At 57.8% G+C, this 16,768-nt stretch overlaps 1 protein-coding gene across 5 annotated transcripts; it reads right to left on the reverse strand.

Moving 5' to 3' along the window:
- Positions 1 to 299: 299 nt before the first annotated feature.
- Positions 300 to 16,057, reverse strand: FURIN (furin, paired basic amino acid cleaving enzyme). 5 transcript variants are annotated; one of them, XM_030930536.1, is made up of 16 exons: positions 15,934 to 16,057; positions 7,803 to 8,138; positions 7,374 to 7,472; positions 7,170 to 7,265; positions 6,702 to 6,830; positions 6,515 to 6,591; positions 6,114 to 6,202; positions 5,425 to 5,597; positions 4,786 to 4,998; positions 4,218 to 4,318; positions 3,994 to 4,097; positions 3,784 to 3,901; positions 3,497 to 3,676; positions 2,962 to 3,086; positions 2,738 to 2,848; positions 300 to 2,492 (listed from the first exon to the last, which is right to left on the reverse strand). In XM_030930536.1, exons 2-16 carry the CDS (start codon positions 7,977 to 7,979, stop codon positions 1,900 to 1,902), a joined length of 2,385 nt encoding a protein of 794 aa, XP_030786396.1. In that variant the 5' UTR covers positions 7,980 to 8,138; positions 15,934 to 16,057; the 3' UTR covers positions 300 to 1,899. The 5 variants fall into 5 exon arrangements, with proteins under 5 accessions (XP_030786396.1, XP_030786395.1, XP_010383092.1 ...); XM_030930535.1 differs by lacking the exon at positions 15,934 to 16,057 and adding an exon at positions 12,057 to 12,321; XM_010384790.2 differs by lacking the exon at positions 15,934 to 16,057 and adding an exon at positions 11,442 to 11,918.
- Between the last annotated feature and the right edge of the window lie 711 nt (positions 16,058 to 16,768).

Below are 16,768 nucleotides of genomic sequence, written 5' to 3' on the forward strand. Positions count from 1 at the left end.
CCAGGTCACTTCAGCCAAGGAAGACACAATAGGCCCAGTTCTTCACACTGCTGGAAACCAGGACTTTGGGAGTGAAGTGCTCAGCTCCTGAGGACCAGGGGTCACCAGCCCCATACCAGGGGGCTGGCCTCCAGCCACAGTCTCCTTCCACTAGGGGCTGGCACATCCTCCCGCCCCTTGGAGGACTTTGGCCTTCTGACTGGGGCCCACATCCAGGCAGGCAGGCCACTGTGTGGGCCTAACTGGCCCCCATCCTCAGCTGCGATGCAGGAGCAATGGTACCACACTGGAGACTGGGCCTGGTTTGCATAGTCTGCACGTTTAATCACTTTAAAACCTCTAACATTATCTCGTGTCCATTAAATAGAACCAACAATGCTGGGCCTGTTTAAATTACAAGAAAAAAATCACTGTGCACCAACCCAGTATCTTACAAAACCAGCCGGGCTGGCCACGAGGGTAGGGGGATGGGAGAGGAGGGGGCACCCCTGGGCAGGTGGCTGGGTACCAGGAATGGCTAGGGGAGAGAAAGAAAAGGAGGCTCCCAGATGGGAGGGGACTGATTGTCCTAATGGGAGGGGTGCAAAAGGCACGTCAGAAGAGGAGGTTTGAGGGGGGCATGACAGGTCAGTGCTTTCTCCACCAGGGCACAGTGTTGGAGGGGGCTAAGTGCCACCACCTGCCTACCCCTGGCACTTGGAGAGCCAGTGACCTATGAGCCCCTGGCATGGTGAGCCCCACTTGAAACACAGATGTCAGCCGGCCCCTCCCACTGGGACCCCCTTTCCTTGAGCCCGCCTGGCTGGCCTGCCTCTTCAGGACTTGGGGCTCAACTATTCCTCACTCCTCAGCAACATGCTGCAGCCCCCACACCTCAGGGCCAGGGCAGCCAGGGAGGAGCAGGGCGGACGGTGGGTGTGAGAAGGTGGGTAGTCCAGCTGCTACCCCCATTAAAAATACAAAAACAAATCATCAGCGTCTAAAGTGAAATAATCACAAAGTGAAAATATATCCTCAAACAGCCCCTGAGATCCCCACAGGGGAAAGCAGCATTGGGTGGGAGGCCAGAGAGGCTGGCTGGGCCACTGCCCCTCCCCACCATCCACCCAGGGGCTCCAGGTCTGTGAGTGCCAACAGCCCAGGCAGCCCGGGCTCAGAAAACAGGGACTTGGGCCCTGACAGGAGAGGCAGGTGCAAAAGAGGGGAGGATGGTCAGGACACCAGCACAGGCTTCAGCCAGAATTTCAGCCTTGGCTGCGCCAGCCTGGTGGCCAGTGGTGGTGGAGGCACGGAGCACAGGGGTGGGTCATGGGACACAGGCCACAGGCCAACATGCCACTTGCACACCTGGAGGCACCTGCCTTGCCTTGGTCCCTTCGTATGATGGCTGCCGCCGCCAAGACTCACCAGAGCTGGGGGACAAGGTGGAGGGTGCAGAAGCCCTTGGAGAGGTGGCCTCCTCCCTCAGATACCTCCTAGGCCAGCCCCCGACTGCCTGGATGGGACCATTATTGCTTTAGAGGGACAGGGAAGGGCAAGAGCTGCGGCCTGGGTCAGGAATCCCAACAAGCAAAGGCTGCCCCTCTTCACTCCGCAGGAACTCTGGCTGGGGCCGGGGCCTGGGCCTGGGCCTGGGCCTGGGCAAGCTGCCCTAAAGGTTTCACTCCTTTCTCCACATGGAGGGGGTGCTGAGGGTGGGGTACGGCCCTCCCCGCACCCCAGCTGGTCCTGGGCCCACCTCAGGTGGCCAGATGGGCCTGAGGGTAGGAAGGGAAGCAGTCTCTACCCCTCTTGCCTCCCAGCTGGGGTCCAAACCCAGTCCCAAGATAAAAAAATACTTTGGTGAATTAAAAAGTGCCCAAGGAGGGGATTGGCTTGAGGGGGTGGGCAGTGGGCTCATCAGAGGGCGCTCTGGTCTTTGATAAAGGCGGTCCTCTCGCCCCGGCCCTCATCCTCTTCTGAGTCGGACGGGCACTCCTCCTGCCAGGCTTCAGGGGGCAGCCCCTTGTAGGAGATGAGGCCACGGTCCATGGTGTACACCTTGACCCCCCGGAAGCTAAAGCCAGAGCGCAGCTGCAGGACCAGGAAGACAGTGACGAAGACCAGCACGATGAAGGCGCAGCTGAGGCCGGCCACCACCTCCGGCAGGTGTGAGGGCAGCAGCCCTGCGCGCAGCCGCGGCCCCGCCTCCATCTCTGGGGGCAGCCGGGGTGGCTGCTGCTGTGGCGGGGACTCTCGGCTGCTCTGGCTTTGCCGGGAGCAAGTCTGCTCCACAGGGTCCAAGGAGGCATGGCTGGGGCAGCTGAGGCAGTCTGTCGGGGCCGGCCCCTGGCATGTGGCACATGAGGCGTGGCAGGGGGCGCAGACGCTGGCCCGGATGGTCTCCACATCATTCTCGGTGCTATAGTGTGTATCGAGGACTTGGGGGGCGAAGCCTGGAGGGCAGTGCTGGACACAGCTCTTCTGGTGCAGGGAGAAGCCTTCCTCGCACACTGCCGGCATGGGAGAGAGGGCGAGTGTGTGTCAGCTAAACAGACTGTAGCCCCAGGACCATAGCAGCCCCAAGCCAAGTCACCACATCCCCAAGATCCCCCAGCCCCAGAACTGTGGTCATCCCAAGAGCCCCAGGGGCCCTAGGTCTCTTGAGACTTTTTTCTCTTAGAGCTGGGCTTCAGGACAGGCACCCACCATCCCCGCAGACTCAGGCCCCCAAAGCCCAACAGCACCCACTACTGACCCACACAAGCCTGACTGGACGTGAGGGTCTTGCAGCCACTGCTTTCTGGAGGTATGGGCAGCCCCTCAGGGGCAGTGCCATAGAGTACGAGGGTGAACTTTGTCAGTGTCCCTGTTGCAGAGTGGTGAGGAGGCAAGAGTTGGACAGTGCTGGCACCACGCCCAGTGCCCTAGATCCTGCCAGCCCTCCACCTCGTACCCCTACCCCTCAAGTGCCCCCAGTACCATAGTTGTTGGCTTCGCTGGTGTTTTCAATCTCTAGGACCCACTCGCCAGAGGGATCCTCATCCCAGGAATGAGTTGTCATGAAAGCCCAGTCATTAAACCCATCTGCGGAGTAGTCATGTGGCCTGGGGAGGGGAGTGCATACAGCCCTGAGGCCTCTGGGGGACCCCAAGCTAGGGACATCTAACCCACAGCACATAGGCCACACACCCTTCCTCCACGCAGACCAACCCCATGGGACCAGAAGTGCCTGCTGGCTTGTTTCCCAGCGAGCCAGACATGCTCAACCGGGGGATTCTAGAAAGATACACAGGCACTGCACAAGGTGGGGCACACTACTGACATTAAATAGGTGCAAGCCAGGGATTCCTGCAACATGGGACAGTCCCACAGGACAAAACTGTCCCTCCCAAAATGCCAAGAGTGCCCCACTGAGTAGCACTCAGCGCCCCCTGGGCCGTGTGAGCGAGCAAAGGCAAGCACGCGGGCTGAGAGAGGAGGCGATGGGCAGGGCGGGCAGGGACAGAGCAAGCACCTGGCTGCCAGCAGGGTGGAGCGGGTGCCCATGGGGCTGACCATGTGGATGGCCAGGTCGCCACGGCGATTATAGGACAGGGTGAGCCGCGCCTGAGCGTGCTCCAGCCGAGTGATGTGGTTGGGCTCGCCCAGGCACGCGGTCACGGTCTTCCGCACCTCGAGCCGTTTCCCGATGTCTCTGTGCAGGAGAGCACCATGATGGTCAGCCTGGCCCAGAGGGACCAGCAGGCACCCCCTGCGACTCTGGTCCCACTGGCCCCCTCCCAGCCTGGGTCCAGCCCTCACTTGGGCTCCATGAGGATGTCGATGATGCACTTCCGCTGGGGGCCCACGGTGGTCCAATTCTGGGCCAGGGCCACCATGGCGCCTGCATCCAAAAGCCCGTAGCCATACGAGTGGCTCACTGTGGGAACAGGGAAGGTGAGGTCAGCTGTGAGGCACAGAGTGCCTTCCACCTAACTCCACATCCAGCCTGCCGGGCCAGCCTGTCCTCACCTTTCCGGCCCACACCATTGGTGGCCCAGTCATTGGCGTTGAGGTGGGCTGGCTTCGAGGTCTGTACCACCAGGTGCTGCATGTCCCGCCATGTGAGGTTCTTACTGCAAAGAAGGAAGGAAGAGGTCAGGGATCAGTCTTTTTTGGGAGCAGCTGGAGACTAAGGGCTGCCCTACAGAGCGTGCTGGTAGGGACAGGGTTGCCCCTGGCCCCCACCCACTTACTTGGCCTCCAGGGTGAGAGCAATGATGCCAGCTGCTAAGGGGGCAGAGGCTGAGGTGCCCGTGTGAGACTCTGTGCACTTCTGCCGCAAGTCAGTCGTCACCTGCCAGGAAGATAATCATATTGGGGCCTATGATGGGTGGAGGGGGCTAGAGGAGTCACTTGCCTACCCTCCCTCTGCATACAGGCCCTGGGCACCACAGATGGTATGAGAAGCCAGGGCCAAGACCCCTGGGTCCCAGCTGCTGCCCTGCTAACTTGCTGTGGACAGGCTAATGATGAGCCCCTCCTGGGCCTCATTTTCCAAAGGAATAAGGGGGTTCAACTAGCAGTTGGAGATGAATAAGAACAATGTATGTTTTTAGGGAGAGACTAGGCTTTTCAAAGGCTTCAGAGATGGCTCCACCGCCTCCAAGAACTTAGAGAGCCTCAGAGTTCACGTTCCATGATGCCTGAGCCACTATCACCCAGCCACATGGGGGTGGAGGCAGACAGCCTCCAAAAGAGGGTGCTGGGCAAAGCCAGCCAGCAGCCCCATTTCCCCAGCCCCCAAGCCCAGGTAAGACTCACGATCTGCTTCTCATTCTGGTTGCCACTGCTGTAGGTCGTGGCCAGTGTGGATGAGCAGGCCTCACTGTACCAGGGCACGTTGCCAAACTGCGTAGCGCTGCTGATGGACAGCGTGTAGATACTGTTGGTGTAGCCGTCGCAGTTGCAGCTGTCATGTTCCCGGCCCCCGTTCCCCGAGGCCCAGACAAAGATGGAGCCCAGCCCCCCTCGGCCCTGTGGACAGAGTGGGCTGGGGTCATTCAAGATTGGGACTTGAGGGAGGGTTGGCAGGACACTGCTGGAGAACTGGGAAGGCTGGGGCCTCATTCTCTGGGAACCTCCTGTCCCCTGTGAGATCCCTGGTGGATCAAGTGTGTATCCAAATATGTCTATCTAGACACACAAAAAATCAGACCAGAAGACCAAGGCGGGAGGATTGCTTGAGGCCAGGAGTTCAAGACCAGCCTGGGTAACATAGCAAGACCTCATCTCTAAAAAAAATTTGTTTTTTAATTAGCCAAGTACAAGTGGTATATGCACTTTACTATTCTTTTGTCCCTTAATGTTTCAATAAAGATGCTTTGTGTAAAGTTAAACATGAGAATAAACCAAAAAAAACACCCAGCCTGCCCCCATGGGCTGGACCGATCCCCACCTCACCTGGCTAACCCCACGGAAGAAGGCCTCCTCAGCGAGGCGGGCTGGCCCATCCACTGTCTTGCCGTCATCCTCGGGGCCCCAGCTAGCACTGTAGATGTGGATGTGGTTGGGGTTCAGGCCCAGCGAGCGTGCCTCCACTGCATCTGTCACCTCGCCATCCAGCATGCGCACCCCTGGCCATGAAGAGGGGGCATGAAGAGGGATGCTGCGTGGGTCCAGCTGTCAGGGCTCCCACCCCAAGGAGCACACCCAGCCCTGCACCCCAGGGGATGAGCAGGGGAAGGTGGAGGCTGATGCTGGGAAACCCTGAACCCCCAACTACCCGTTTGCCTCTGCCTTTCAAAGACAAGACCCAGAGAAGGGAAAAGAGAACACCTCCTGCCCCCAACCACACGTTCTGAACCAGAAAGAGTCTCCGGTTCCCAAAGGAGCCTGGTGATCAAGGATCTGCTACATGAGGACTCACAATGGGTCGTGAGGATTTCAGGAGACTCCTGCTAGGAAACCCTCACTCCACAGGAGTCCAACTCTTTCAGTCTTTGACCCTTTGAGAACCCTCCATAGAACAGCCATGTGATCAAAGGATCCACAGTGGGAAAGTGGCAGGCATTAGCCAGATGGGAAGCGGGCAGGGAAAAATTCCACTGAAGGGACCTCCCAAAGACAGGGTGGCCCAGGCCCACACTTACCTCCAATGCGGGCGTTGTAGGCCACACCTACACCACAGACACCATTGTTGGCCACCGCAGCCACTTCCCCCGCACACCGTGTGCCATGCCTGCCATGGCCAAGTGCATAGCATGAGTAGGACGAATGGAGTGAACAGGGCCCAGCAGATGTGGCCTGAGGAGCACGAGGGATCTGCACATCTGACACCCATCATCCCGAGTGCCCAGCCCGTCTCCCACACTCCACTGGGCCTGTGGCCATCTCCACTCTGACCAAGCCCTCCCTCAGAGCCCTAGGTGGGCCAGGACTGTGGAAAAAACCTCACCCTTTTAGGCAGGGCACATCTCACCCAGGCTCAGCCCTGTTCCTCAGTGGAATAAAGGAGAAGGGAGGCAGAGGCCAGGAGCCTGCCACTTCTTACCTGTTGTCATTCATCTGTGTGTAACGAGGCTGGGGGTCAGGGTCCTGGTCATTGACATCAAAACTGGCCCCAGGATCCTAAGAAGGATTTGGCCACCATCAGGAGAAGGCTGACCTCACTGATAGAACAGGACAGCCCCTAGGCACACCTCACCACAGATTACGGCCTCCCTCCTCCACTTCCTCACATAATTGCCTGCCAAGTCCGGGTGGTTCTTCTCGATGCCATCGTCCAGAATGGAGACCACAATGCCGTGCCCTGTGTAGCCCTGCGCCCAGGCCTCCTTCACATTCAGGTCCCGCTGAGTGACACCAGACTGCAGAGACACCCACCCCATCACTTATGAGAGATGATTGGTTTTGTGAGGCTAGGGGCAACTTGAAGAATCCCCTTGCCACCCTAAAACCTCCTCCTCTACCCATCCCTGCTCCTGAAAGGCTGCCACTGGCTGTTTGGACTCCATGGGAATGTAGAGGACTCTGGGAGGGCCACCCCCAGGCTTGCTTATTAGGATGGGCCCAGAAGAGACTGCCCAGCAGGAGGAAAGGAAAAGAATCAGAGGAGGCCTCGAAGTCAGCCTCCTCTGTCCAAGAGCTCATGGTGGGTGGATGGTGCATCTGGGGAGGAGGTCCCAGCAGCTGAGAAGGCCGCATACCAGGTACCACTGCTGAGGAAACTTGGGGTCTGTGGGCTCCTGGTACAAGTCGCGTTTAGTCCGTCGCTTTGCCACCTGCTGTTCCAGCCACTGTACCTGCGGGGGAGTGGAGGAGAGATGGTGTGGGTGGAGCAGGAGGCGAGAGGGGCTCCTGAGAGCAGGAGGGGGAGGGTGGCAGCAGGAGGGGGCTGGGGCCACTCTCACTTGAGGCTCCCGCTGCAACCGGCTGTGCCGCGGGCGGTGAGGCGACAGGGACCGCTTCGTCACTCCTCGATGCCAGAAGTGGTAATAGTCCCCGAAGATCTGCAATAAAGCAGGGAGACTGAGCTGGGCTTTCCATCTGTCAGTCCCCAGGGAGGCGGGGGACGGGGGTGGACAATGGCTTCACCAGAGGCTCGCCATGGTCGGGGGTGCGGGGCATCTGCTCCCTGTCCAGGACCCAGCAACATGCAGGGACCGTGAGCACTGTCTCTCACTGGGATATGCTGCTCGCCTGAACCACCTGTGCTTTCCTCCTGGCCACCCAGAACATGCCAGCTACCCAGATGCCCCTGAGCAAACAAGGCCAACAGTTCCTGCTCCCTGGTACCAGAATCCCTGTCTTCTCTGGTCCCACCCGCTGGCAACACCTACCTGGCCCAGGTTGAGGAACCCATGCTTCCGTGCCACGCTGTTGGCCACCGCTGGGCCTCCAGGGATGTGCACAGCCCACGTGTTGGTGAAGACCTTCTGGCCCTGAGCATCAGCTGCTAGCAGGACCAAGGTTCCTGTTGCTGCTACCACCCATAGCAACCAGGACCTCAGCTCCATGGAGGGGACAGGTGGCTGGGATCCTGGAGCGCCTGTCTCCTTGGCCTGGTCACAGGGCCTCGGCTCCCAGGTGCCTGCTCACTGCCTGTGGCCCGGGGCTGACTGGTGGGGGCATGGGGACGAGATGGGCAGGGCTCGGGAGGGTGAGGAGTGCCGACTCTGAGAGGAATAAGAAGGGAAAAGGGGGAAGAGGGTCAGTTCCTCCCCTGCCATGCACTAACGCTGCCCTGCCCACCTCAAGTTTCAACTGGGGCCTGAAATGAGATCTGGGGGAGAAGAGTAAAAAAATAAGTACTCCCCAGAAGAAATCTAGCACCCGAGGCCAGTCAGATAGATGGACAGATGGATGCCCTCACAATCCCACCCAATCCTTTCTCCATGCAAGAATGTAAGAAGTGTAACAGAAGGGCCAGGCATGGTGGCTCACTCCTGTCATCCAGCACTTTGGGAGGCTGAGGCGGGTGGATCACCTGAGGTCAGGAGTTCGAGGCCAGCCTGGCCAATGTGGTGCAACCTCGTCTCTACTAAAAATACAAACATTAGCCAGGTGCTTGCAGTCCCAGCGACTCGGGAGGCTGAGGCACAAGAACTGCTTGAGCCCAGGAGGTGGAGGTTGCAGTGAGCCAAGATCGCACCACTGCACTCCAGTCTGTGCAACAGAACGAGACTCCCTCTCGAAAAAAAAAAAAGTGTAACAGAAGCAGCAGGATGAAGACTATCAAGCCCTGAGTCACTCAAAATCTGAAACAACAAATGAATAAATATTCAACTGATCAAGGTAAAAAAGATGCATTATAAAGCAGTATGTACACATAATCCCATTTTATTTTTTAAAAACTATTTATACATGTATATTTATACAAACCAAAACAAAATCTGGAAGGGCACACGCTATAAAACCTTAACAGTGGTTCTCTCAAGATGGTGAGAATTACAAGTAATTGTTATTTTCTTCTTTGTGTCACTGTATTCTCCAAATCACCTAGGTACATTTTACATAGGAATAAGATGTTGGCTTTTCAAGGTTTTTAAATTAATGGCATCTATACAACTCACTAGGGTTTCCTAGTTCAGCAAAGCAGATTCAGCCATAGGGAGTTATCTGCAAAGCCCCACAGCTCCTAGGAAGAAAGAATGGGTGACCCTAGGTGGGATGGTACTTTTATGGGCCACGTCCTGAGGGGGTGCGGGGTGGCGATCACAGAGGCTTCACCTCCCTCTATGGCTGAGATGGCTCTATCAGCAAAGTCAGGGGCCCAGGCTCGTTTTTACTGTTTCCTGGGGAACGCTGGGGCCACCAAGCCCTGCCCTGCCTGGGCCTGGAGGCCCCCAGCTGCCCCTTTGCTTGCTCCACGCCCACCAGTCTTGCGTAATCCGAGCCTAGGCAGCCAGGGCAAACACTGGCTGCTGAGCCAGGAGCGCCAAGGTGAGGCTGAATCAATAGTCCGAGTGTTTTTTCCTCCTTCAGCAAACAGACGGCGGGACCTCTCTGCCCGGGGCCACATAACTGTCCCCACATAGAGCCCCTAACTAGCCAGAAGCCAAGCCCCTGGAGGAAGGAGGGAAGCTGGGGGAGGTCCCAGCAGTGCTGCTGGGGGTATCCCGTATCAGTGCCAAGTTCCATTAGCAGCGGCAGGTCCCTGGATACCCTTACCACTTCCATAGCCAAGGCCACTCTTTGCCGGATACCAAAAGGAAGGCACCCCAGCTCACGTAGGTCCTGGGGAGCTAGAGAGGCAGGCTCACCATAGAGAACTCTACTTCTCCAGAGGCTGCCCTTAGACACAACCGGCCTCCCTGACTGCTGCAGTCCCACCCTGCAGGCTGGGGGTACTCCACACACAATTCCTGGAGTATTTTCAGTTTGGACCAAAATAACCTGACAGCTGATGGCAGGAGACATCTACAACACAGCTCCTGCACATCCCTGTGGGCAGACTTCACAGGGCGCCAGGGCAGGCCTGGGAACCACAGCCCCATGGTGCCTTGGGTGGTTGGTTCCAGAAAGCTGGCCTGATCAATGGCTGGGCAGCTAGGCGCCCCAGCCCTAGGGGATGGAGGGACCTCCTCCCAAGTCCCTCATTTAACAGAGGATGTGGGACCCTGGGGGCAGAGCCTCATAGGTACAGGGCCTCATCTCTCTCCTCCTGCCACCACAGCTGCCTCTTGGATCCAGATGTCACGCAACTAGTCCCCCTGCCCCCACCACCACCAACCACAGTGCTGTGAGTCCCGCTGGAGCCCCCAAATCGAGGCTGGGTTCATCTGGGTCTAGCCCAGATTCCAGCACACTGTAGATGGAGCCGCAGCTGCTTGGCGTTAAAAGTGATTAACCAACTATTTAATTACCTTGCAGCATTCGGAAAGAAAGCAGGCTTCAGGCGCAATTGAACAGTCCCCCCAAAGAAAGAGGGCCAGCCTCCCTCTATCCAACAACCCCACCCATGGTGAGGGGTGGGGATGGCTTCCAGAAAATGAGACCCCCACAGACGGCTCTGCCACAGCATGCGGGACAAGGGAGGATCCCCGAAAAGAGTAAGAACTGAAAACAATGAATGAATGGGTTTCTCCCCACCCCCATCCCAGACTCTGACTCACCCTCTAGTCCCAGTTTGTCTCAAACCTGGAGGCTTGCTGTATTTCTCATGATCTTGTTTCACATGGGACTCTGCTCCAGGCTGTGGCCAGAGAGAGCTGCGGGTGCTCTTCCTGGCTATGTTCTTGGGCACAGCCCTTTTCTCCAGCTCTAGAACCTCCCGACACAGAAAGCCACTCTGGGTCACTCAAACTGCGCCTTACCCCAGGACCCACTGCTGTTTCCCAGACACTGGGGGTCTGGCTCTGACACAGCCACAAGAGCAGGCCACGGGAGGGCCACTCGGACACCCAATCAGTCTCTTCCTCTAGAAGAGACACCACGCAGGGTCCTGTTACCCGCCCTGGGAAGCTCCCGTGAAATTATAACTCCCAGTCCCTGCCCACTATTTGCTGGATGATCTTAACAAGTCACTTCCTCTCCCTGGGCCTCAGTTTCCTTGGTGGTAAAAACTGCTAGACCAGCGGTTTTCAAACTTTTTTTTAAAAGCCACAGAATCCTTTTTAAAATCAAATGCTCCAGTATAGGAAATAGTAAAAGGAGGGCTGCTCTGCCTGAGAAGAGGCCAGGCTTGGCTACTCTCCTATGCTGTGTCCACACCTGCTCAGCAGCCGCTCTCATCAGGCCACATCACCTGGGTTCCCCTCGCACTTCCCAAGTCAGAATAAGAATTCCAACACCCTCCGGTGGATGAGGGTCTGCACCCCAGGGGCCATGGGGTAGAGGATGATGGGAAAGCGGGTTCTGACCAGACAAGTGACTGCCGTCAGACCTGTCTGGCAAGCAGGCCGCCCCTCGGTTCAGCCACCCCGCGGAGGCACAGGGGCCTCGGCCAGGCCGCGGCAGAAGGCAGCCCCGGGACCTACCTGCGCCGGCGGCTGGCGCCCGCGGATCCCGCACCTTAGTCCTCACCGCACAGGTGTGCGGGCGGGGGCGAGGCCCGGGAGAAGGATCCCCCGCCTCGCCCCCGGCCGCTCCTCCCCTCCTCGGGCGGAACGCAGGCCCTACGCGGCCGCGGAGTGGGCGAGCCGGCGGCAGCCCCCGAGGCGGCGGGGAGGCGGGAGCACCCGGCGCCTGCGGAATTTTCTCCCCATCCCACCCCCAGCAAGGGCCCCGCAGGCGCTTCCTGAGGTCAGAGGGCTCGCCCTGGCCTCACGCGGAAAAGTACCGGCCAGGGCCGGGGGTCCGAGACGGGCCCGACGTACTCAGGTGGGCTGCGGAGCGCCCTGTCTGCTCCCGGCAGCTCCACCCTCGGGGCCGGCCCCGAAGCCAGTTCCCGAAAGCTGGCGGGCAGCCGGGCCCCGGGGGACCCGGGTCGGGGCTGCACCGGCGCCAGTGCCCTGACCCTCCCCGGCCCGGGCACCCGGGCCGCGGAGCCCGCTCCTGGGGCAGAGCGGCCCGGCCGGCCGGCTCCCCTCCGGCCCGGCTCCCAGGCGCGCTTGCCTTCCCCGGGCCCTGGGCCCCGCGCCCTCGCTGCTTACCCTCGGGAGCCCGGGCGGGGAAACTTTTACAGGCGAGCGCCGCGGCGGCTCGGGCGCCTCTCGGCCGAGCAAAGAGCCCGGCGGCGGGGGCCTGGGCTCGGCGCGGTCCCCGCGCCCGGCGGCAGCGTCACGGCGCGGAGGCGGGGAGGCGCGGCGGCGCGGCCTCGGCCCGGCCGGCGACCAGGGCAGGGCTCGGCCTGGGCTCCAGCTCCGGCGCAGGCGGGGGCAGCGGCCGGGCCGCGGCGGCGCGGCTTGTTTACTCGGGCCGCTGTCAGCGGCGGCGGCGGCGGCGGCCGGGGCTCCTCCTCCTCCGCCGCCGCCGCGCCCCTCCCCCTCGCGGCGCCACCTCCGCGCTTCCCCGGCCGCCGCCGCCACCGCCGTCTCCGGCTCGGCTGGCCGCCCGCCGCCCATGCCGCGTTCCCAGCGCGGTGCGCCCCAGCGCGTCCGGCCCCGAGCGGCGGCCCTGCAGGGCCTTCTGGGGCGCCCGCTGCCTCCGACTCCCGGTAGGGGCAGGTAGGAAGTGGGGCAGGCGATCCCAAAGTCCTCGCGGCCGCCCGGCACGAGGCGCCGCTGCAGTGCCCCCGTACCCGGGCTCGGCTCTTCGCCCCGCGAGCTCCCTGGGAAGACGGCCGCGGAGACCCGAACTCGGAACCGAGGGGAAAGGCTTGGGGGAGGCACTCCGAGCCCTGCCTCGGCCGGACTCTTGGGGAGCCGACCCTCTCCGCCCCCCTCTTCCCCACTCCTGGGCCACGAGTTTGAGCCTAACCGGGTTAAGTGCCCAGGGACGGCGGACCTGGGGTCCTCCAGTCCAAGGTCGAGGGAAGACTGCACAGCGGCAGGGCCAGCCTCCTCTGGGCCTACTGTTAGAGGAGTCACGACTTCGTCTGCATTTGTATAGACAGGTGGATATATGAGCAGAAGTAACCCACCTCCTTTTAATATTTTTAGCTTTTTGTTTTTTTTAAACACCAACCGCTTGCCAGGCACCAGGCCAGTCACTTTATATTATCTCCTCCTTATGTACATGATTTGATCCACATAATCCTGTCAGGCTGACATTATTAATCCCATTTTACAGATAAGGAAACTGAGGCACACAACGTTTAAATAATTTGCCCAAAGTTCCACAACCAGCAGACCTCAGATCCTGCAAGAGACTGGGGTGTTTGGCAGAACCTGAATCCAAGCTACTTGCAATATACTAGCCGGAGCCTCACCCTCCCTGGGCCCTAGAAAACGTTTGTGCTACTTGGCTGAGGCCGACGCTGCTTGAGCTGAGAAAGAAAAGAAGGAAAATGTGGCCAAGAGCTTCCCAAGCTGGGTTATTCCAAGGTCGCAGAGCAGCCTGTGCCCAACTCTTCGCTTCCTGTGAGATAACCTGGCTGCACAGGATCAGCCTGTGGCCTCCTGAACACAGGTTCCCGGGTAATGGAAAGAAAAAAAAAATCGGCCGGGCGCGGTGGCTCAAGCCTGTAATCCCAGCACTTTGGGAGGCCGAGACGGGCGGATCACGAGGTCAGGAGATCGAGACCATCCTGGCTAACATGGTGAAACCCCGTCTCTACTAAAAATTACAAAAAACTAGCCGGGCGAGGTGGCGGGCGCCTGTAGTCCCAGCTACTCCGGAGGCTGAGGCAGGAGGATGGCGTAAACCCGGGAGGCGGAGCTTGCAGTGAGCTGAGATCCGGCCACTGCACTCCAGCCTGGGTGACAGCGCGAGACTCCGTCTAAAAAAAAAAAAAAAAGAAAAAAAAAAAAATCCACTGAGTGTTTTCTGTGAGCCAGGCACCATTGAGAACTCTTTTCCTGTGTCAACCCCTTCTATCCTCACCACATGCCCCATGAGATGGGTACAGTACATTTTCCTTTAAGTACCTTTGGTGTATCACTGTCTACATTTTATATAGGAGGAAACTGAGGCCCAGAGAGGTTAAATCATGGTAATTCTTTTTTTTTTTTTTTTTTTTTTTTTTTTTTTTTTTTTTTGAGGCGGAGTCTCGCTCTGTCGCCCGGACTGGAGTGCGGTGGCCAGATCTCAGCTCACTGCAAGCTCCGCCTCCCGGGTTTACGCCATTCTCCTGCCTCAGCCTCCCGAGTAGCTGGGACTACAGGCGCCCGCCACCTCGCCCAGCTAGTTTTTTTTTTTGTATTTTTAGTAGAGACGGGGTTTCACCGTGTTAGCCAGGATGGTCTCGATCTCCTGACCTCGTGATTCGCCCGTCTCGGCCTCCCAAAGTGCTGGGATTACAGGCTTGAGCCACCGCGCCCGGCCAAATCATGGTAATTCTTAAGGCAACTGATGAAAATCAGCAAACCGGTTCAAATCCCTGGGGCACTATTTTTTACTGGGACACCTTAGACAAGTTAATTTATCAGAGACTTCCTCAATTTACTCCTCTATAAAATGGAGATAATATTTAATGAATGCCGATCCCATTCATTCAAAGGTACGATTCGGGCACCTTTAGAAACACTGCAAAAACTGGAAACTGGAGGAACAAAGCCAGATCCTCAAAGTTGAGCTGGAAGGTAAGTCCAGTTGGCCTTGTCCCAAAGTGGGGACTTCCCCTCCACCAAAGAACTAAGACTTGTAGGGGCCACACTGGGTAGTGCCAGCCACAGTTGGGAGAACAATACTCCAGCAGTCAGACTGAGGCAGGAAGTGAGTCACGCTTCTTCCTTAGGCTGTGAGCAAGAGAACTCCATTGAGGGGAAACAGGGACAGGGCTGGCCCCACCTATCTTCCCACTTGTCTCAGGCCTAGAAGAAAGGTCAGCCCAAAAAAAAGCAATACTTGCTGCTTCAGGTGCCCCACCCATCCTGGAGGCTGGCCCCAGGGGAGCCCGCAGTGGGTCTTTGGAGGGGGAGGGGCTAGCCTAGGCTCAGATGGCTGCCACCCAGGCAGAGGCGGTGGGAAGTGGAGCTTCCCAGTTTCTCCCAGCCAGCTTGCCTCTTCAATCCTGACTTTGGCATAAGGCAAAATTCTTTAAACTGGGTTCTCAGAGGTGCATCCCTCAGAGGGAGGAATGAGGACAGGATTGAGCAGGTAAGCACCTCTCTCTGCTTCACCCAGAGTGTCTCATATTTTAGGGTTTCACATGAGATTGTATTTTACAACAACTCTGCTGCTAAAAAGAATTTGAAAGCCACTGTCCGTGAGACCTCGCTGGAAAAAATCCCATTTGACCACAACTGGTGACTTCTGCCTTTATCTCATTGCAACAAGTCCTGTGGGCAGGTATTGTTCTCTTTATCACTCTCAACTGGCCCTGGAGCCCAGGTCTCCTGACTTGGGGCCCTAGGGGCCCAAGGTCCTCTGGATCCCACCTTATCAGTTTTACACAACAGTTAGCAGGACTTGGGCATGTGACAGAAGTCTGGAGATGAGTGGGAGGAGCAGGGCCTGATGGGTAAGTGGGGGCAGCAAAGGGGCTCCCATTTTCCCAGCAGGGCTCTGGGAGGAAGAGTTCAGCTAGGCCTCTCTTTATCCTTGATTTGGGGCTAATCCAGGGAGGCTCCTGAGAGTAACATAGTCCTAAATCCACCCAGTCATCCTGACTCCAAGTACTCCTGTTGTCTCCTTGGGGTGCTCTGGGAGTCCTCTGTGAAATCTCTGGCCCACCTCAGGCACAGCAAATAAAGCCTCCGGCAGCAGCACCCACACCTCGTTTTAAGCAGAATGTCTACACAACATTCAGACTTGCATAGAAGGATGCCCAACAAAATTCCACTGGTGTTCTCTCCGAGTGAAAGGGTCACATTTGCGATCTTTGTTTTCTTCTTTTTGCTTACCTGCATTTTTCAGGAATGTCCACAAGAACTCCTAAAATAATTAAACCTTTAAGTCAATGCGAAATCGAATAAAGCATATCCATACTTCACCATCCAGCTCTAGAACACCTGGGATTCATCCTGGCCGCTGCTGCTTCCCCACCACAGGCTGCAGCTGCAACAGTCAGGCTCCTATCCCTTCACAGGGCGGGGCTCTTCCAGTTCTGGCTAAACCACTTTGGGAAAACCTTCTTTATATGACAGGCAAATAGGGTCTCTGTGGGTGGGGGGAGGAGCTAAAAGTGATGTGGTGGTGACATATCTGGTCGCGCTGGGACTGGATCCTAACATGGCCAGTCCTTCTCATTTTCCTCACGTACTGGGGTAGGTCTGCGCTTACCTTCTGCCTAGCTTTGCTGCATCCCAGCCACTGGCTGACTTAATGGCTTCCTCCCACCAGCTCCAGCTCCTTGTCTTCTGCCTTGCCTTCCATGGCCAGCAAGTGCTGCCACAATTATGTACCTAATAAATGCTTTGGGTGCGGTCTCACCTGGCAGACATTCATTGAGCAGCTGCTGAACGCTGGGCTGTGGTGCGCCATAGCTGGATCCCTTAGAGCTTGTCCATAGGAAGCCAGAGACCACCTCTAGTAGGGTTGCATGGAGGTACCTGGGACACACCACGATCTTCTTCAGTCTGCGACCTCCCTGACCTTCCAGCTTCAACAAGCCTGCTGCCCTTCCTTCTCTCTGTTGATTCAGAAATGTGAATCACTCAATCCTCATAGTTTGTTTTTGTTTGTTTGTTTTATGGTTTTTTGTTTTTTTTTTTTTTCTGAGACAGAGTCTCGCTCTGTTGCCCAGGCTGGAATGCAATGGCCTGATCACAGCTCACTGCACCCTCCACCTCCTGGGTTCTGGCAATTCTCATGCTTCAGCCTC

The sequence above is a fragment of the Rhinopithecus roxellana genome, chromosome 5 (genome assembly GCF_007565055.1).
Source record: "Rhinopithecus roxellana isolate Shanxi Qingling chromosome 5, ASM756505v1, whole genome shotgun sequence".
NCBI lineage: Eukaryota > Metazoa > Chordata > Mammalia > Primates > Cercopithecidae > Rhinopithecus > Rhinopithecus roxellana.